Source organism: Girardinichthys multiradiatus, chromosome X, assembly GCF_021462225.1.
Source record: "Girardinichthys multiradiatus isolate DD_20200921_A chromosome X, DD_fGirMul_XY1, whole genome shotgun sequence".
NCBI lineage: Eukaryota > Metazoa > Chordata > Actinopteri > Cyprinodontiformes > Goodeidae > Girardinichthys > Girardinichthys multiradiatus.
In genome coordinates, this window is record NC_061817.1 from 26,957,833 (window position 1) to 26,979,753 (window position 21,921).

The 21,921-nt window shown below is 41.1% G+C and overlaps 1 protein-coding gene across 1 annotated transcript; it reads right to left on the minus strand.

Moving 5' to 3' along the window:
• Positions 1-12,724: 12,724 nt before the first annotated feature.
• On the minus strand, positions 12,725-21,627 carry LOC124863027 (retinol dehydrogenase 8-like). The gene is made up of 6 exons (XM_047357267.1): positions 21,259-21,627; positions 18,585-18,746; positions 17,535-17,714; positions 14,066-14,159; positions 13,776-13,959; positions 12,725-13,648 (listed from the first exon to the last, which is right to left on the minus strand). The coding sequence occupies exons 1-6, from the start codon at positions 21,362-21,364 to the stop codon at positions 13,421-13,423; spliced, it is 954 nt and encodes a 317-aa protein (XP_047213223.1). The 5' UTR covers positions 21,365-21,627; the 3' UTR covers positions 12,725-13,420.
• Between the last annotated feature and the right edge of the window lie 294 nt (positions 21,628-21,921).

A 21,921-nucleotide genomic window follows, 5' to 3' on the forward strand; every position in this document is an offset into this window, starting at 1 on the left:
GCAATACAATGCTGTATCAGTTGTTTTTGTTTAGCATGATTGGACTGTAGGAGGAAATCAGAGCATCAAGAGAGAACCAACACATGCACAAGAGAACATGCACATTCCACACATGGAGCCCCCAGTCAGGATTTGAACTCAGGACCTTCTTGTTGCTATGAAACAATGCAAAACAACTGCACCACCATGCTGCCAGAATATTTTTGTTTTTAAGTGTTGCACCGAAATAATCATTCACATGATTAAATGTTCCTTTAAAATGGTTCCTTCCTAATTTTTAATGTAAAACTGTGTAAAATCAAATGCTTTTTGTTGCGCAGGACTCACAAACAACCTATTATCAACATAAATTTATACAAAAGACAGTTCCAGCATATTTTCCTTTGAGAAAAGTGTGGAAGTAGCGTAACAAGACTTTAGCTTCTGGATGTCATTAATTATACCTAAAGTTGGAAACTGAGCATTTTTATTGGACATGGGAGTTAACCTGTCCTATTTTTAATACTGTTAGAGACATGAGTTTGAAGTCATTGTACAGCTGTCAACAGTCCCAAAAAAACGTGCCACACATCACTGATGCTGAAAGCCCCCTGTGTCTTCCCGTTGAATGTTTTAAAAACACACAAGTCAATGAGGGCCTTAGTCAGACAGAAATATTTAATAAAGTCTGTCACAGTTCATAGCTCGCAATCCAAATGACACTCTTTGACCCTGTCATCTTTGTACTTTAACACATATTATTTGTACTCTCACCAAAACATCATTAGGTACATGAAAGCAAAAGACTTGTTGAGGTATAAAGCAGTTTCCTGCACACAACTTGAATCATGCAAGCGGCAGAACAGATTTTCCGCCAGAATAAACACTATATAATGTTGTGTCTCACACCTATATTCAGACAAAAGAAATTGGAAAATAAATTTACGTTATTACCTCATTCTTAGCCCTCTCTATCAAGACTGTGAGAAAGGTTTCAATCCTGAGGGTCTCCCTTAGTTTACACCCATGGCAGCCCCAACCCCAACCCTCGTCCTCTTCTATAACCATATTAACAGCCTCATTACACTTCCAAAATTTAATCTCTGTCATACGGTCATGCGTTGTAACTGGCGTTACGGTGCAGACTGCTTTGGCTGTAGGTTACAGTCATGAAAGTTTAGTCATGACTCTTTGGGTAAGGCCTCAGATTTCCAAATGTAAAAAAAATTGTTCAAGCAGTAGTCAGACTCAGACATGCAGACACTCACACCCCTTTTCCTCCCTTCTCTTTCACTAAAAGGCCAAAAACAACTAATATGCCTCTCTTGGGCTTCATTAGACGGAAAAACATAAAAGATAAATAAATGAACTAAAAGTCCAAAATTGTTGTGCTTGCGTGGGAGACTTCAGAATGCCCCAAAATAGCCTGTCGTAAGACATTCGGAATGAGGGTCTGCAACTTTTCACCATACATGGGCCTGTTTTCTATACCCACTTCACTGTTGAAACACTCCACCACCCTCACCACTGTGACCAGGCTGCTGCCACAGACTGCTGCGGCTTGTGCACAATTTCTTTGTGCTTTTGTTCTCAGAACGTTGTCATTTGAGTGAGCACACGAAGCCATATTTGATGGGCCGTCCAGTTTTTGTTTTGCAGTACGTTCCTGGTTTCTATTGAGTGAAGTGGCTCCTTGTAGACTGGCTGTGTTGAAAGATGTTCCTGTTTCTACACGCACATGCTGTGGAGCAAACATAAAACACAGAAACTGAGAGATGTGAGTCAGAAACACGAATGGCAACAGGTTGCACACAGCACACGTTTCTTAAAAACGGGAGTGTGCATTTATAAAGCAAGCTGAGGAGTCTTTTGACATTGCCCAAGCAGAAGTGAAGGAGGCCTTTACTGTGTGTTAGCAGCCAAATAATCCCACACCACTGACCTTTTACACAGAAAATTCATGCAAACAACCAACTCTCATCAAGTTCAGACAGCCTTTGTTTTGTCGCTTCAATCCTTCTGTAGTGACATTGCTCTGTGGTTACATTAGGTGTGCTTGTGCTCTTGTGCTTTTATAACCTTCTGTCAATCTGTCATTCAGTATTTCTGTCATAGCCTTTTGGAAACATAATCAACCAACAATGATTGCTATGTTTATCTGCTGATGACCTACAGATGGGCTCAAGTGCTACAAATGTATATACAGTTAGAGCCCACAAAAAAAACATGTCAGACCCGAGAGAGTCAGAAGGGGTAATCCTGTGTTCCTAGACCCTCTGACCTGCAGTTGTTTCGTAGTGTTGGCACGTAGCTGTAGCTGTCACCCCACCATCTATGGGAGATCTGTGTTTAATTTGCAAAAGCAGACTTTGCCAGAATACTGAGGGAGAATAAAAAAGAGGGAAAGAGTGGAGGGGGTAGGGGTTGAAGCCAGTACTTTTTCCTTTGTATTTGAGAGAACATTTCTGTGTTTCTGAATGCGCCTCTGAATGCTGATGAGGCTAAGGCTAGACATCTTTTGGGTATGCAACTGAGGTGCTTTGAGTCTTTAGCAGCTCTTTGGCTATATTGTGCACGAAAGAGTTTTGTATGTCTTGTGCTAAAGTTTGTCGTTGTGTGTGAGTATGGAGAAAAGAGGCAGTTACTGCAGATTAGTCTGTATTTGCCTGCACATTTATCTGGCATAAGTATAAGCACCGGCCCTCACAAACAGCTTTGGGACGCCTTCACTGGAAGATGTTTAGCACTTAACTGTAAGTAGTGAATAAGACATGACGAATATTCCTTACAGAATGTCAGATTGATTGTTTTAATCTCTGTTTCTTCGATTATGTGTCCGGACTTGTAAAGAGGCGTGAAGGTGTGTAGTAAGTCTTGGCATAAAAGTGACAGGTAACGGTGATTTCTGAGGTGTTTTTCTGGTTTTGGGTAGTGAACAAGGAGTCAAGCCCGGGCCCGTCCTCTTGCTTCGAGCCTGGGAACCAGAGCAGTGAATCCCACTTGTCTAAGTGGGTGGATGCTTCTAGAAGGACCTGTTCCCATCCTACTCATGTTTATTATTTTCCTGTGAGGACTTGTGTTGTTAGAAGAGAAAGGAAGAAGGGTAAGGGTGGTGGAGGTCAAGATGGAGGGAACGTTCTCCCATGTTTCATTGACAACCCTTCTGGAGAGTTGATCATGATGGAAACATGCCCTCAGACTTGGAGGAGCTGGTCTTCATCCCAGCCGCTTCACACTCGGCTGTGAACCGCTCCAGTGCATGCTGTAGGTCTCGGCTAGAGGGGGCCAGCAGAACCACGTCATCTGCAAAAAGAAGAGACAAAATTCAATTGTCCCCAAACCAGACCCCCTCCGGCCCTTGGCTGCGCCTAGAAATCCTGTCATTAAAAGTTATGGACAGGGCCGGTGACAAAGGGCAGTCCTGCCTGAGTCCAACATACACCGGGAACAGGTCCAACTTATTGCCGGGAATACAGACCAAACTCCTAATCCGCTTGTGCAGACACCGGATGGCTCCTAATAAAGGGCCCCCGACTCCGTACTCCTGGAGCACCCGCCACAGGGCACCACAAGGGACACAGTCGAATGCCTTCTCTAGGTCCAGAAAACACATGTGGACCGGTTGGGCAAACTCCCATGAACCCTCGAGTGCCCTGCAGAGTGTGTAGAGCTGGTCCAGTATTCCACGGCCAGGACGAAAACCACACTGCTCCTCCTGAAGCTGAGGTTCGACTATCAGCTGGACTTTCCTTTCCAATACCATGGCATAGGCCTTACCAGGGAGGTTGAGGTGGGTGATCCCCCTGTAGTTGGAACACACCCTCCGGTCACCCTTCTTATGAAGGGGGACCACAACCCCGGTCTGCGAGTCCAGAGGCACTGTCCCTGACAGTGTCCAACTTCCCCCAGAATCCGGTCAAAGCTCTCCCCGAGGTGGGAGTTGAATACATCCCTGGCCGAGGGCTTCGCCAGACATTCCCAGCAGACCCTCACTATACGCTTGGGCCTGCCAAGTCTGTCTGACTTTCTCCTCTTCCAGCGGATCCAACTCACCACCAGGTGGTGATCGGTGGACAGTTCAGCACCTCTCTTCACCCGAGTGTCCAAAACATGCGACCGAAGGTCTGAAGAAAACGACAACAAAGTCAGTCATCGACCTCCTGCCATAGGTGTGCTGGTGCCAAGTGCATTGATGAACACCCTTATGCCTGAACATGGTGTTCACTATGAACAATCCGTGACTAGCACAGAGGTACAAAAATTAAAACACCACTCAGAATTGTTTAAACACCTTTTTTTGTATAATAATTAATTACTGACGTCTAAGTCTTACAGTCAAGTTGAGGGGCTTTAAACTCACTTTAACCTTCCCTGTAACATTCTCTCACAGATACATTTGTTTTATTTTTTTAAGGTTGGGTACATGAAGAATTGCATGGCCCTGCTGTCAATTATTCCCACTTCTGCCCTCAGGAATTGCAACATCATCTGTGGGTTTTGTACATTGCAGAGAGTGGGCACAGAATACGCCTGACCCCTGACTTTCCCAAAGTCTCAAGAGAGGTGGCTTTTTTACTGAGAAAGGCAAGACCCGGTTGATGGTCCCACACAGTCCTCTCAAAATCACATACTAGGGGATGCTTTTCCCACCATGAACCAAATACATCACTCTGTTCTTTCCTGGTTTATAGCCAAGGGAGTGGGCGAGCTCATGAGTGGGGTCCTGCCCAGTGTTCATGGTAGACCTGACCTCCAGCAAGTTCCACAGTAAGGGCATTCTTTGTAGGTCAGGGGAAATATGGAGAGGGGAAAGATCAAGTGCCGTTAAAAAGACAAAAACATTTTGTTCTTGTTTCATCGAAAACTTTTTCATTTTAAAATGTTTTTATGACCCAATTTCAAGGCCCGAGAAACCAATATATGAGATGTATGACTTTAGCTTTTACTTTATCATATTAAGAGCAAAAATATTGTACTAGAAAGTGTTTTGAAAGCTATACTTGAAATCTTTGACCAAACATCTATTTCATTGTTGGGTTTCATTTCAGGGTGTAATGTTTGTAAAATTCCCAATGAACAGTTAATTCACTGACCAGTATTAGTGGTGCTAATATCATCTAAAATGCATGTATTTTTTATTGTGGTTGCAACTAAGGCAGGTTTAATAAACTTGGACAGTAAACTTGGTCATTAAGACTAGTTTGAGTAGATAGAAAGGCAGCAGCAATTCAAATAACTACTCATTACAACCAAGGTTTGTAGAGTACCATCTCTGAATGCAAAACGTTGAACCACTGAAGAGGATGTGCTACAGATTTAAGAAGATTAGTTTGTGTCTGGTGAATCCTATCTGTGTTAATTGGGTCATATATTTTGGACTATGATCCTGCTAAAGACCAAATTACAGAGCATGTTCAGTTTACTGATAGAATAAACTAGGTTCTTGTTTAAAACGTCCTAATATTTTTAATATTCCAATAACTTCACTAAGCCATACACTCTAACAAGGTTTCCAGGGCCTTTGGAAGAGAAGCAGGTCTACAACATTATAGATACTCCACCATATTAAACAAATAGCATGGTGACTTTTCCACATAGTCACCCTTTGTGTCAAGCTAAATGCAATTTTGTGACCTCCTGGATGAGACATGCATGCAACGTCATTTTGGTAGGGCAGCAACTCCCGGGAAGGTTCAGTATTGTTTCATGATTTCTCCATTTGTGGATAATGGCTCTCACTGTGGCTAGCGTGAGTCTCAAAGTCTTCGAAATGGCTTTGTAACCATTTTTGGCTCATAGATAATGAATTTGTTTTTCATCTGTTTATGAATATCTTTAGATCAGGGTATGATTTATTTTATTAGATTTTATTAGATCTATAACCAGACAAGCTAAGATATTATTTTTTACAGGTCTTGCAGTAATCAGGTCTAAGCATGGCTAGTGAAACTGAAACACAATTAACTCATGATTTAAAAATAGATGTAATTATATTTTCACACTCATCCAGGTTGGCTTGGTTAGGTTTTCCCCAAAATTTTCATCTGAAATCTGACTTTCGTATTTACCCAGGTTATTATTGTCATATACTAAAATATGTTTGATGATCTAAAACATTGAAGTTTGACAAAAAAGAAAAAACAAAACAAATCTTGAAAGGGGCAAAAACTTTTTCCAAGCACTATATCCCTATAAGACAGAAGCAGCATGAACCACAAAATCTCAACAATATCACATTTTACCCCACAGCCCACAGAGTTTGGAGTCATATGCAATACATCATCTGGAAAATACACTGACAAGTGCCAACTCTGTAAATGTACTAATGTCTTATTTTCTTCCAAATCAAAAGAAAATGTATCATTTTAATATTCAGGTACTGCATAGATAATAACTGCTATGAATACGTTTAGTTGACATTTTCAAGGTCTTATAAATTTATTTTGTAAAACCTCAATATACTGCTACACAACTTTTAATGTGGTCTGCATAGCGGTGCAGTTTAAAGCACTTTTGCTTTGCAGCTAGAAGGTCCTAGGTTTGAATCCTGAATCTGGGGTCTTTCTGCAAGAAGTTTGCATGTTCTGCCTGTTCATGTGTAGGTTCTCTCCAGGTATTCTGGCTGCCTTCCACAGTCCAAAAACATGACTGTTAGGTTATTTGGTTACTCTAAACTGTCCATGTGTGTGAATGCATGGTTGTTTGCTGTGTGTGTCTCTGTTTTTGTCTGGTGAAATAACCAGTGTGTACCCCACCTTGTGCGCTAATGACTGTTGGAGACAGGCACCAGCCACCCCCCGCGACCCTGCATGCACAAACAGGCATAGACTATGGATGGAAGAAGGGAAACACGTTCAAACTTTATTTTCTTTTTTTATTTACCATTTTTACATAAATTTCATGTAATTGCACATGATAGCTGTTTTGGTGGTAAGTAGCACAGCCTGGATGTTTTCATTGTTTTGTTTCTGTCAACAGAAAAAAAAGGTAACTAAAACATGCTTATAATGAAACCTCATTGCTAACATAGAATACAGGATTTCGCAGTTCTTCCCTGGAGCAACAGAAACAGGGCAATGCACAGACAAGCAGAATTAATATATATCTCATCTTATTACAGTTTGTGTTTCGTGGGGAGACAGCTATAATATAGACGAGAACATTTGATGGGAGCAAAATAAATTGACAAAACAACTACTAATTACAATCACAGGTGTGGGAAGAAGTTAGAAAAAAACATACATGTGATGTAGAAATTTCTTTTTTTGGTTCATTTGTGTACAAGCACAGATCCCCATAAACCAATGTCAGCATGTGAGGTAAAAAATAAAAGAAATCGAAAATGAAATGAGGAGGAAAATGTCCCTAAGTTTGTAGTGTTGATAAATACAGAGTGAGGAAGAGGGGAAAATGTGGGGGAAGAGAGGGACAGCAGCCAAATGACAGAGGCGTGTTTGTGTTCTGATTAGACTGAGCCAAATGAAGGCGGCACACCAATAGAGATAACAACAAAGACATCTCTTCACATCGGACAAATCTGTGTACATCTTTTCACAGTCAATAGAGGTGGGTACATTTGTGTTTTCATAATAAAAAATGAAGGATAAGTTAGACTTTATGGAGGCATTTTGGAGTCTGGTTTTCACAAGAACCATTTACATTATTCAAAATGCTGAAGCTGGCCCAAAAGCTATGTTATCATTATGTTCTGATGAACTTCCACTCTGCATATCTAGCCATTCTCACCCTGGCTGCCAAGATGGGATGCATTCCAGCTGAATAAACAATGATGTGGGCTCTTTGGGCTAAGACAGGCTTCCTGGCATGGGTGTGCCTGCACCGCGTTTGGTTTCTCATCTTTATGGTTGGCGACAGTGAATAGATCAAATCAGTGGCAGTGTGGATTAGGTCCTGAGTGAAGTTTTCTCTCTGGCAGGGAAATTAGGCCAGGGTTGCCTTGCCTGGCAACCCTGGCTGTATCCCAGGACACTATTGGTGTCTTGTCTTCTGAGTCCTCTCTGATTCGTACACACATGCACACAAACGCCCAGTAAGCTTGCTCTCACGCAGCAAGAGGCATGAGAAAAAAACTGTGCCATCTTTAGGAAACAAATTAAAAGGATGTTCCCCTGGTTGAAAGTACTCCCTCATTGGTGTTGGTCAAACCAAAGGGAGAGCATGTTATGATTTGTCTGTAAATTAAAAAAACAACATATTCCCAGACATCTAATTATAACATTGAAAGAGAGAAACAACTGAACCGTGGTAGCACAGGTTAAAAACCAAAAGAGAAATGATATGTTTGAGACAAAAATGTGAGGACACAAGTGAAAAGAGAGCATGTTTGTCTCACTTAAGTCTTCATTTTTTTTAATATGTTTTCTAGATTTTGTTTCGTATTGTTTGACTCAGTCAGGGATCTTGTCTTGTCTTGCAAAGAAACAGGAATTTCAAGTTTTTAAGTAATATCATCACACCGCAACGTTGGTGTTCATCCAATGGAATATTACACCCATCTGACCTCATTGTTGGACTCTTTGTTTCCAGAATAAAAAAAAAATGATCAATTTACCACAACTCAGATTACATCATCTTTAAATCCCTGGACAATGAACCACTAAAGCTCTTCTTTAAGATCTACAATGCATTCACACAGACTAAAACCCTCTAATCACAGGGTTTAACTCTGAATTGAACTGGTAGTTTTGAGAGAGTGAAAAGAGCGGAACAAAACAACATGGTAGAGGGCAAAGCCGAGTCCCAGTCTGGAAATTCCTGTTAGATTGTTTATGTTGTGGAAAAACAGTGGGGAAAGAGAACAGCACTGATGTTAGAATGATTGTTACAATACCACCTCTGTGTCCGTAACAATGCGTATGGCTGGGCAGAGCGAGCCGAGATACTTCAGATTTGTGCTCCAGTCGGCTCCTGAATGGCTTTATGAACACGTAAATAGACTCAGGATGAGAAATGATGACCACCCTGTACATGTGTGAATAACCACAAGTGACCCACACTGGGTCTGTGAGTGGTTTCTACATGTGGAGATATGGATAAAAGAGACAACAAATGTGCCTCAAAAGAGTGAGGATAAAAAAGTAAAGAAATGGAAGTAAGAGGGGACAGGGGAGAAAAGACGTGTTTGTTTTTCCTTGTGGAGTCTGCTGTCACATGGCAACCTGGGCTTCCCACATTTTGACTGCATAAAGATTAATAGTCCCCCTTAGGTCTGGGTTCAACTCTGTTGATAGTAATGTGTCCCATGTGGCTACATTTGTAGTCACATGCAGTCATGCCAAATGATGATAAACTGCCAACTTGTTGTTTTTTTTTCAGCTGTCATTTGTTTTTTCTTTGACATCCATTCTGTTAACTATGACCTTTTTTGGAAAATACGTTATCTTTAAAAATGCAAATAGCTCATTTGTAAATACGGATGCAGACAAACCAAATATTTGATAATTGGCTTGTGACAAGACACATTATATTGCAAACACATTCTTGATTCTAAAACAAAGGTACACAACATTGGTTTGATAAGACCTCTTGTTTAATGAGAGTTTGCTGTAACCTCTGTACAGGTCCTTCTCAAAATATTAGCATGTTGTGATAAAGTTCATTATTTTCCATAATGTCATGATGAAAATTTAACAGTCATATTTTAGATTCATTGCACACTAACTGAAATATTTCAGGTCTTTTATTGTCTTAATACGGATGATTTTGGCATACAGCTCATGAAAACCCAAAATTCCTCTCTCACAAAATTAGCATATTTCATCCGACCAATAAAAGAAAAGTGTTTTTAATACAAAAAACGTCAACCTTCAAATAATCATGTACAGTTATGCACTCAATACTTGGTCGGGAATCCTTTGGCAGAAATGACTGCTTCAATGCGGCGTGGCATGGAGGCAATCAGCCTGTGGCACTGCTGAGGTCTTATGGAGGCCCAGGATGCTTCGATAGCGGCCTTTAGCTCATCCAGAGTGTTGGGTCTTGAGTCTCTCAACGTTCTCTTCACAATATCCCACAGATTCTCTATGGGGTTCAGGTCAGGAGAGTTGGCAGGTCAATTGAGCACAGTGATACCATGGTCAGTAAACCATTTACCAGTGGTTTTGGCACTGTGAGCAGGTGCCAGGTCGTGCTGAAAAATGAAATATTCATCTCCATAAAGTTTTTCAGCAGATGGAAGCATGAAGTGCTCCAAAATCTCCTGATAGCTAGCTGCATTGACCCTGCCCTTGATAAAACACAGTGGACCAACACCAGCAGCTGACACGGCACCCCAGACTATCACTGACTGTGGGTACTTGACACTGGACTTCTGGCATTTTGGCATTTCCTTCTCCCCAGTCTTCCTCCAGACTCTGGCACCTTGATTTCCGAATGACATGCAGAATTTGCTTTCATCCGAAAATAGTACTTTGGACCACTGAGCAACAGTCCAGTGCTGCTTCTCTGTAGCCCAGGTCAGGCGCTTCTGCCGCTGTTTCTGGTTCAAAAGTGGCTTGACCTGGGGAATGCAGCACCTGTAGCCCATTTCCTGCACACGCCTGTGCACGGTGGCTCTGGATGTTTCTACTCCAGACTCAGTCCACTGCTTCCGCAGGTCCCCCAAGGTCTGAAATCGGCCCTTCTCCACAATCTTCCTCAGGGTCCGGTCACCTCTTCTCGTTGTGCAGCGTTTTCTGCCACACTTTTTCCTTCCCACAGACTTCCCACTGAGGTGCCTTGATACAGCACTCTGGGGACAGCCTATTCGTTCAGAAATTTCTTTCTGTGTCTTACCCTCTTGCTTGAGGGTGTCAATAGTGGCCTTCTGGACAGCACTCAGGTCGGCAGTCTTACCCATGATTGGGGTTTTGAGTGATGAACCAGGCTGGGAGTTTTAAAGGCCTCAGGAATCTTTTGCAGGTGTTTAGAGTTAACTCGTTGATTCAGATGATTAGGTTCATAGCTCGTTTAGAGACCCTTTTAATGATATGCTAATTTTGTGAGATAGGAATTTTGGGTTTTCATGAGCTGTTTGCCAAAATCATCCGTATTAAGACAATAAAAGACCTGAAATATTTCAGTTAGTGTGCAATGAATCTAAAATATATGAATGTTAAATTTTCATCATGACATTATGGAAAATAATGAACTTTATCACAATATGCTAATATTTTGAGAAGGACCTGTATTTATTAAAGTCTTCCATTCAATTCCAGGCGTCCCGTTTCTCATTTTCCCAATGCAACGTCCCACCCCTTGCTGACCAAAATTCTCTGCCCACCCCCTGCCAATAGCCCTCCATGTCCCACTTTGGGTCTTGGCACCCCTCTGAACATTCAGGACATCAGGACTCCTCCCCCACCCTCCTCAGATTCCCTATCCTCCTTCCTCACCAACCCGCACACACACCCGTTTGATTGTGATTGACAGTGTCTTTGTTCCATTGTGTAGAGCTGTCGCCTCTGATGAAGACACATTCTCAGAACTGAGGCGCAGAATTAATTGTGCTCTGCTCAGACACTACAGGTTTAGCACCAGTTGCACTATCATCTTGCAATGAGCTCCATGCATTCTAAGTCAGTATGACTAGCTTAGGCATATTACTATGGCAGGAGTTGGAGTATGGTATGTTAAGTTAGTGTATGCTACACTGGACAGACCACACGACGGCAGGCCCATTGGAGTCTGGACTAGGACCAGGGGGTCCGGGCATGATGGGCTAAGGGGGGCAGCTGGAGAGGGAGGCTCAAGGCTGTGCAATGTGTCTGAAGTTGTCATTAGTTTTCACCCCTCCTCAGGGATGGGAACCAGGTCACATTCTCTCACACGACACAAAGCCGTGTGTGTGTGTGAGAGGGTTGGGGGTTCAAGGGAGGGTTTCTGATGGGGTGGCGGGGGGGCAGGCCATGACCTCTTTATATCCATCAACAGATCACTAACTTGGCCCATCGGCATACTCATACAACACATTCCCAAACACACACATTATCATGCATGCAAATTCATGCTAATATGTCTGCATGTGCACCACCGGGCACACTCGCAAAATGCATATGCAAAGACTAGAATGTGCTCTGCTGGTGGCCTTATGCATGTGCTGTATGGAAATATGTTCCAAAGGTCTTTGTGTAGCGAGATATCATTTTTTTTTTCTGTTGCTCACATCTACTGCTAACAAATATCTGTCTTCCCAAATGCATCAGTCAAAAAGGTCAATATATATAACTACTGAGGCTGTGTCATTGAAATGTGATCTGTTAAATGATGAGTAAATGAATCCAGTCAGACTATGAATACATGATGGTTGCTACACAACATAATGACTGCACCTGTCTGTTTAAGAAAACATAACAGATGAATGCAACACTTGAAAAAATCAAATGACAAAACCCAACACAACCTATGGAAATCTTTCAAGAAACTGTGTCCAAGAGTGCCAGTAATAACCCAGAAAATCAAGAGACTCTTAAAAATGTACATATAATACAAACATAATAAGGCACTGATTTTAAATACTATTGTGTTATGACATGCAAAAGTTTCTGCATAAAAACTGGTGGTTTTTAAATTCAGTCAGTAAAAAAAGCAAACACTGTGAAATACTGCCCCCTCTTGGTACAACATATGTCCTACAGACGGAATTATAAATGCCAACAACTTGCTTACCTTTTAGTTTTAAGCAAGCATTCTGGTGAAATTTTGTAATTTGCATTTTTTTGTAAAAAAATAATAAAACCTTTTGGGGTAAGTCAGAACACTGTTTATTTTAAAATCAAACTTCAAAATTAAAACAAAAAATCTAGCTTGGACCTTTTGAACTTTTAAAAACCAAAACCATTCAATTTACCAAAAGATTAAAAACATGACTAAACAGCAGTTATGACCACAAGAACACTACATTAAAGCAAACATAAAATTATAGACACAATACATTAAAAGCAGATTTGTATGTTCTGACTGTTATAAAAGCCATAACTCTGAGACTTAACATAAAGTTATCTTGGCTACTAGTTATTACTTACCTGACATTTCTTATAATTTCATAGTTTCACATATTAACTGAGTTCAGTTTTTGTGCTTTTGCATTTGTCCATGAGATTTATATCTTGTGGATTTTGTTTCCTCTGAGCTCCTCATTTAAAAATAAGTGAGATATGGCTTTTTTTTCAGCAAATATATGCAATAAGCCAATGTTAGTTTTGTTTGTATTACCATTTCTTGACGTATGCCTCTCTACTTAGATCACCTTGGATATACCATCCCCTCAGAAGAAAACTTGTGCAATTGTGCATATCATCTGTCAAAGCTTATCATAGTAGTTTCTTAGAACTAAATCTAGCCCCCTCACTTTGAGCTTCATGTTCTACATTACCTGCTCAGCTCAGAACCTCAAATAAAGACACTGAGGGGTTAGGGCAGTGGACACAACTCAACACTGTATTTAGTTGGGAGAGATGGTGCGTCTGCGAAGGCAGCTACACGTCAGGCACTTTAGGATGCTCATGGTGATGTGCATGAGAGGGCCAAAATTGAAAAGCAAGTTGTAGAAGGTGTTCACAGACAGGCCGCCAGTCTCATCTGCGTATTTTAAGGCCACAATGGGTGTGTAGAGGCTGTTGGTCAGATTCCTAAAGCGAGGCCTCTCCGACTCAATAACCATCTTAGTGCACTGGAGAAATAAAACAGTCAATTTTAGGTGAGGATTATTCGGACTTCATATCAGTCAGTGAGCACAAAACAACTCAAACTTTAAATCCTAAACAAGTTTTGGCTCAAACAGGCTCCCGTTGCCTTACTTTAGCTATGTCCTCTGGAGTCTGGCCCATGGCTTCAAATATATCTATGGATGATGGAAGGTAAACATCTTTAAAATATCGAACTGTGTCTGCATCGACTCCTGGAAAATCCATCTTAGCCACGTCTTCCATCATTTTCGTCTCAAACTCAGTGTGCACAGGGCCAGGTTCAATCATGGACAACCTGAGGCAAGCAGATACAGCAAGGCATAGATGAAACAGCAAAAAATAAAGAAATGAAAAAATATATAAATCTATCAAGACGGGAGGGAAGAAAGAGGTCAATTTACCGTATATTGAACTTCAGCAGCTGCACAGCCATACTCTCACAGAACCCTTCCATTGCAAACTTAGAGGCTGTGTAAACATCATTAAACACCACTCCTGGTTTGAGAACAAAACAAAGTGAAATAAAGAATATCAATACATCACATTACTAAATCAGTAAATTACAGTTACATCTCAAAAAATTTGAATATCATGAAAAAGTTATATATATTTTGTTACCTATTTCAGAAAGTAAAACTCATATATTATATAGATTTAATACACAGAGTGAAATATTTGAAGCACTTATTTCTTGTAATTTTGATGATTATGGCTTACAGAAAATAAAACCCCAAAAATTTTGTGTCTCAGAAAATTAGAACATTGTGAAAAGTTAAATATTGGAAACTCATAGTGTCACACCCTAATCAGCTAATTAATTCCAACCACCTGCAAAGGTTTCCTGAGCCTCTAAATGGTCTCCAAGTCTGGGTCAGTAGGCTACACAATCATGGGGAATACTGCTGACTTGACAGATATCAAGAAGACAGTTACTGACACCCTCCACAAGGAGGCTAAGCCACAAAATGTCATTGCTAAAGAAGCTGCTTGCTCCCAAAGGGCTGTATCCAAGTACATTCATAGAAAGTTGAGTGGGAGGAAAAAGAGTGGTATGATAAAGTGAACCACAACAGAGTTGACCGGAACCATGGGAGGATTGTCAAGCAAAATTCATTCAAGGATCTGGGGGAGCTTCACAAGGAGTGGACAGGAGTGGGAGTCAGCATATCAAGATAGACAATGCAGAGATGAGTACTACCCATGGGCTACAAGCATAGGATCCACATTGTTCAAAGTCCAGCATGAAGTTTCCACAGTCAGTGATGATTTGGGTTGCCATGTTATCTGCTAATGTTGGTCTACTGTGTTTTCTGAAGTCCACAGTCAACACAGCCGTCTACCAGGAAATGTTAGAGCACTTCATGCTCCCTTAAGCTGACAAGCATTATGTAGATGCTGATTCCATGGGACGTGGCACCTGCCCACACTGCCAAAGGTACCAAAAGCTGGTTCAATCACCATGCTTTTACTGTGCTTGATTGCCTAATCTGAACTCCACAGCATCTATAGGATCTTGTCAAGAGGAAGATAGAGGAAAATAATTTTTAGAATCCTGACATTTAGCCTGCATCAGTGTTGATGCAGTACTCATTTCAATGTATATACAAGTCCTTCTCAAAATATTAGGATATTGTGATAAAGTTCATTATTTTCCATAATGTCATGATGAAAATTTAACATTCATATATTTTAGATTCATTGCACACTAACTGAAATATTTCAGGTCTTTTATTGTCTTAATACGGATGATTTTGGCATACAGCTCATGAAAACCCAAAATTCCTATCTCACAAAATTAGCATATCATTAAAAGGGTCTCTAAACGAGCTATGAACCTAATCATCTGAATCAACAAGTTAACTCTAAACACCTGCAAAAGATTCCTGAGGCCTTTAAAACTCCCAGCCTGGTTCATCACTCAAAACCCCAATCATGGGTAAGACTGCTGACCTGACTGCTGTCCAGAAGGCAACTATTGACACCCTCAAGCAAGAGGGTAAGACACAGAAAGAAATTTCTGAACGAATAGGCTGTTCCCAGAGTGCTGTATCAAGGCACCTCAGTGGGAAGTCTGCGGGAAGGAAAAAGTGTGGCAGAAAACGCTGCACAACGAGAAGAGGTGACCGGACCCTGAGGAAGATTGTGGAGAAGGGCCGATTCCAGACCTTGGGGGACCTGCGGAAGCATTGGACTGAGTCTGGAGTAGAAACATCCAGAGCCACCGTGCACAGGCGTGTGCAGGAAATGGGCTACAGGTGCCGCATTCCCCAGGTCAAGCCACTTTTGAACCAGAAACAGCGGCAGAAGCGCCTGACCTGGGCTACAGAGAAGCAGCACTGGACTGTTGCTCAGTGGTCCAAAGTACTTTTTTCAGATGAAAGCAAATTCTGCATGTCATTCGGAAATCAAGGTGCCAGAGTCTGGAGGAAGACTGGGGAGAAGGAAATGCCAAAATGCCAGAAGTCCGGTGTCAAGTACCCACAGTCAGTGATGGTCTGGGGTGCCGTGTCAGCTGCTGGTGTTGGTCCACTGTGTTTTATCAAGGGCAGGGTCAATGCAGCTAGCTATCAGGAGATTTTGGAGCACTTCATGCTTCCATCTGCTGAAAAGCTTTATGGAGATGAATATTTCATTTTTCAGCACGACCTGGCACCTGCTCACAGTGCCAAAACCACTGGTAAATGGTTTACTGACCATGGTATCACTGTGCTCAATTGGCCTGCCAACTCTCCTGACCTGAACCCCATAGAGAATCTGTGGGATATTGTGAAGAGAACGTTGAGAGACTCAAGACCCAACACTCTGGATGAGCTAAAGGCCGCTATTGAAGCATCCTGGGCCTCCATAAGACCTCAGCAGTGCCACAGGCTGATTGCCTCCATGCCACGCCGCATTGAAGCAGTCATTTCTGCCAAAGGATTCCCGACCAAGTATTGAGTGCATAACTGTACATGATTATTAGAAGGTTGACGTTTTTTGTATTAAAAACACTTTTCTTTTATTGGTCGGATGAAATATGCTAATTTTGTGAGATAGGAATTTTGAGTTTTCATGAGCTGTATGCCAAAATCCTCCGTATTAAGACAATAAAAGACCTGAAATATTTCAGTTAGTGTGCAATGAATCTAAAATATATAAATGTTAAATTTTCATCATGACATTGTGGAAAATAATGAACTTTATCCCAATATGCTAATATTTTGGGAAGGACCTGTAATGACCTTTTTACCAGCTTCAGTCAGAATCTTCAGAAGGTCTTTTTGTTTTCTTCAGGAGTTAATACGCACATTTTGCACAAAAACACGTTCTTCTCTAGGGCACAGAACCTGTCTCCTTCCTGAATAATATGACAGCTGACCATTCCCATGGTGTTTATACTCAGGAGTAACTGTTTGGCCAGATGAATATGGCACCTTCAGGCATCAGCATGCTTTCTTTGATTTTTGCATGATGTAGCACAAGAAGGCAGTGTGTTTAAGGTGTTACCTTGAAAAATATTGACATGTGTGGCTCCAATTCACTTAGGCGTTGTGAATTGACCAATCAGAAGCTTACAAAGCAGAGTCTTATTTTAAGCATTTTTTTAAACAAGCCTTTTTTGTAAGTTTGAATATTCAATAATTAGCTAATAAACAAAGATTGGACTTTTGCCTGGACTTGTCATCTGTCCTACTCTTGTGAAAAAGTCCTGCTTTTGGTAAGGTTTAAGTATGTCAAACTACAATGTAAAGTCTAAGAAGAATTTACTTGTCTTTTATAATAATCTATATTTTGACCCCATGCATCAGAACTGTGAAGTGTGAACACCTCTTTCTTGGATCATATTTCATAATACAGAGATTTTGTTATATTTGTTTTAGAAATTCATACCTTGGAGACCCATAACGCTGCTCATGACCACGATGTGTCCTGAACGCCTCTTCTTCATGTCTGGCATCACTTCTTTGATCATGCGAACCACACCGAAGAAGTTGGTGTCAAAAACTCTTTTCATTTCGTCGATGCTGATGCTCTCCACTGGTCCAAGCAAGCCCACACCTGCATTGTTGACTGAGAAGAAGCACAGAGACACAGATGAGACTTACCTTACATAGGCAATAATCCAGCAGTGTCAGCTTTTAAACAGTTCAGTTTGTTTAGTCCATTTAATAAGAATAAACACACATTGATCATAAAGGTTATAACTTGCTGATGCCACCAGATGTCAGTGTGTGAAAGTTTCAGGGAGGTGTGATGTAACAGGAGTCTTTGCTAAGGGGCCTCAGGGTTTTGAGTAATTATGTGAAGGGAGAGTAATATGGGATGGAAGCAGGTTTATAAATAGATGCTTTATCCAGACTAAAGGTTTTAACAAGAACTGAAAAGAGGTTCTTGCTCAAGGGTCACTAATCTGAAAACATACAACACACTGCACATTAAAATCCATTAAATGTGCTATTGACAAAGATTTATCAGTTCTGGAACATATTTCCTGCTTAGTTTCTCCCATAAGGAAGCCAGTTAGGGCAATAAGTGTCTTTAAACCATGAAACTTTAGGACAGATGTTTCTAACTATATGTGTGATGGTATATGACAGGCTTTTTTTGAATTTGAAGACTTCCAATCCCCTCCTTTCACCCACCCCAGTGCAAAACCAGAGCGGGTGGAACAACAGTCTCAACAGTCTTAAACACTGCTGTTATAAGACTTTACAAGCTTTAATAACAATTAAATTACAAAAAGGTTGTATTAAGCATTGAATATTGTGGCAGGGAGGTGAGTGTCCGCGCTTTTGCTAATTTAAGATATGAATGAAACAAATATACGAACTGTTCTAAAATACAAAACACATGTAACAACATATTTATACACATACACATGTGTAGTAGATCTGAAAGAGAAAAAGCAGGTCTGCGTCCTCCTTAGTAAATGCCACTCACTCAGAATATCAATGTGGCGGTCTTTAACATTGTTGATACACTCCTTGACAGAGTCATCGCTGCATACGTCCAATGGGAGCAACATCAAGGTCTTCCCAAATACATCTCCAGCTGCTTCCAGAAGCTTATCCTTCTTCTTTAGGTCCCGCATGGTGGCAATGACTGGTTGATGGGGACAAAGGGTAATATGTAAGTAAAATGGCAGAAAAAATTTAAAACTGAAAAGAAATACTTGCATTTCATCTAAAGAAGTTAAAGATACTTCAAAATCCTCCAACACTGCATTATTCCTTTATCATCATTTTATGTTGGAAATACGTCTGAGACTGCTATGAGATCCACACTGTCAGGCTTATGCCTCTTTAGTCCAGGCCTTGGCAAATCTTTACAGACTTTTCAATTTATAGCCAAATAACTGCTCTGTTTAAGGCCCTTTGTAAAGTGCCTTGAGACGAAGTGGTGCAACACAAATAAACTGAATTGAACTAAAGGCACCAAACATACAGGGTTGGGTTAAATGAAAGAAAAAACCTAAATGATTTGGCATAAAAACTGTAGAAAATCTGGAAGTCCCTTACTAATTTCCACTAAAACAACTTTTGTTTTGTTTTGTCACTCGCCTTTTATTCAAAATGGTGATCTTTTTTTTCCAGTGACTGGGCAGTCTGTTCCAGCAACTAATATGAATGGATGTGCAGGACATGCTGAATTAGAAGATCTGAAACCAACAACACTATCGATGAGTCACTGCTATGCGTTACTTCGGACAGAGTGACACATAGAACTGCGCAAGCACAAGCAAATGAAACCTTCAAAATGGAAAGATAAGGTGAAACAGTCGGGGGTGGAGGGGGAGGTCAAAGTTTCTAAAAGACAGCCACACCTGTAACAGGTCACAGAATTGATTTCCTTTGAACTTTAATCACAGGACACCGCTAACCTACATACGACGCCGAAATCTATCATGAGCAGCTGTTATCAGCACACTGCTGCGGTCATGTATTCTGATGGTGCTTAACAGACGAATGAGTGGCAGTGCTGTTGCACAATGACAATAAGCACAAGTAAACAACCTTTAAATCCCACATTCATCTAAATCTACCTGTTCTCTGTATATAAAAGGGAAGCCTAATATAATTCCTCTGTGAACAAAAAATGGGCTGGATGACTATGGTAAAAATGGGATTACTTACAAACTTTATGGCAATATTTCATAAAACACACCAATGAAGGTGGACCTGTATCTCTAAAATGACTTTGTATAAAACTTGCTTTTTGTGTCTTCACATGCTACACCTTGTTATTTCTACATAAAGCAAATATTATCTTTATTTCAGAAGCCAGCATCCATGTAAGCAACAGAAGGATTTACGTGTTGAAAGAGAGGTAAACAAGGGATCCATTGTTCTTCTGGTTCCTGAAGGAAATAGTTCTGGGCAGCTCAAACATTCTGGAAAGAGCCGCATTTGAGTGAAAAAAACAAAGGCTTTTCAGAGTCCTTCTTAGAGCTTACTGCATGTCACTGTAGCAAATTGTAACTCAATGTACAATGCAATATCTAATCTCTGCTGGGTTTCCTAATGAACAGAGCAGATCAGTTCAATTTCTCAGATGTGGTTTTACTGAAAGCAGCTCAAAGCAAGAAACACACTCAGGCTGTGGTGGGAGGGAGCGAGAAATGAACTGTTTTTGTTTTGCTCATCTACTTCACAGCAATAAATTTCATCAGATCCCAATGGCTCAAAGAAGAAAAGGAGATTTAAAACCAAGCACTGCAGAGTTGTCTAAATACTGATAGTCGTGGCTTCATTCACCTATGATTGTAATCGCAGGACACAGACCATAACAGGAGTGATGGATGGTTTCTCTACGGACACTTTCATTGTAGAACTACAAGCAATGTCAGTTCTGTGGAGATTCACAGCTAACAACAAAATCTTTTCACACTGGTCTTGAGGGAAACTCCCACAATGTCCACAAAGCAAAAAAGAAAAAGAAGATTTTGAATTCAGTTTAATTTCTAAACTCATATTAATGATGTCTGGGAAGCTGAGAGGAAACACAGACAAACAATGCCAAAGTGGGACACCATAACTCCCCTGTGTATCAATGGAGACTTCAAACAAGGCCCTTGCTCTAGAGTGAACCCATGCTTGTACAGGTCTCAAACTTTGTCCCCCCTTTTCACACTCACTCCAGTGTGGGGACTATAGGCACATTAGACACGGCATTAAACTGGAGCAGGCCCTCTACAATTCACAGCAATAAAAGATGGCTTTGTGCAAGAGAAGTCACTTGAAAAAGAACTGACAAGACTCCTTTTCTGAGTCCTGCATGGCAAGCGGCATCCTTGCAGAGCCCTACCCTGAAGCAACCCTTTCAGATGACAATAGGTGAGCCGGGGCGACTGGATCTCGTTCTGACTAAACTGTATGATTCCCATATTGGATTGGCAAACTACAATAATGGGCTCCACATAAAATCACATATGAGCGTGTGCATGCAACTCAGTCAAAACAAACTGTATGGGGGTGCGACAGCAGACTGTTGCAGGAAAGTAAACACGGACAAACCAGTGTTTCAAACGACCCACTGTATTACAGCCCTACTACTGATAGGTCTGATCAAAGAAACAATGAAGAATAAAGCGTTTTTTTTTTTTTTGTTTTTTTACCATGGTAACGCTTCTTTTCATCTTTGGCCAGCGTGACGGCGATTCGTAACCCGATGCCCGAGGAGCAGCCGGTGATCAGCACAACTTTCTGCCCACTGTTCGCCATGATCCGTCCGGGTAGGCGCTGTGTTTTCCAGCGTTCCTCTGCCCCTGATGGTCGCTTAGCTGCTGCAGGAGCTACCGATCACCGGACTTTTAAAAAACCAAAGCGGATCATGAAGCCACTGCGGCCATGTGAGCGCCCAGACCAGTCACATGTTCATGTTGAGCGCAATCTGGAACCCAAAATGACGTGACATAAGACCTCCTGTAGTTTAAAGCTCAATAGATGCCTCTGGACTAGAAAAGCGTAGCCCTGTTAATCATGCAGGAAAGTGTGGACGTGCATGCGCGCAAGTGCGTGTTTTTGTGAGGGGGCAGAGTTTATTTGATTTGTGAGCTGTTGACCCCACCAACACATAACTGTAATATTCACTCAGTATTCCCACACTATTTCTCTAGTGTTGACACTATATTTAGTTAACATGTCATTTTCAGTCTAATATTTCAACAAGCTGAAGACCATTTTTAGGAACATTAATCAGTTTTGTAATATTTACATACATTATTCCTATTCTTAAGGTTTATTGTATCAGCAGTAACAGCAGGTAAATGCTATGATTT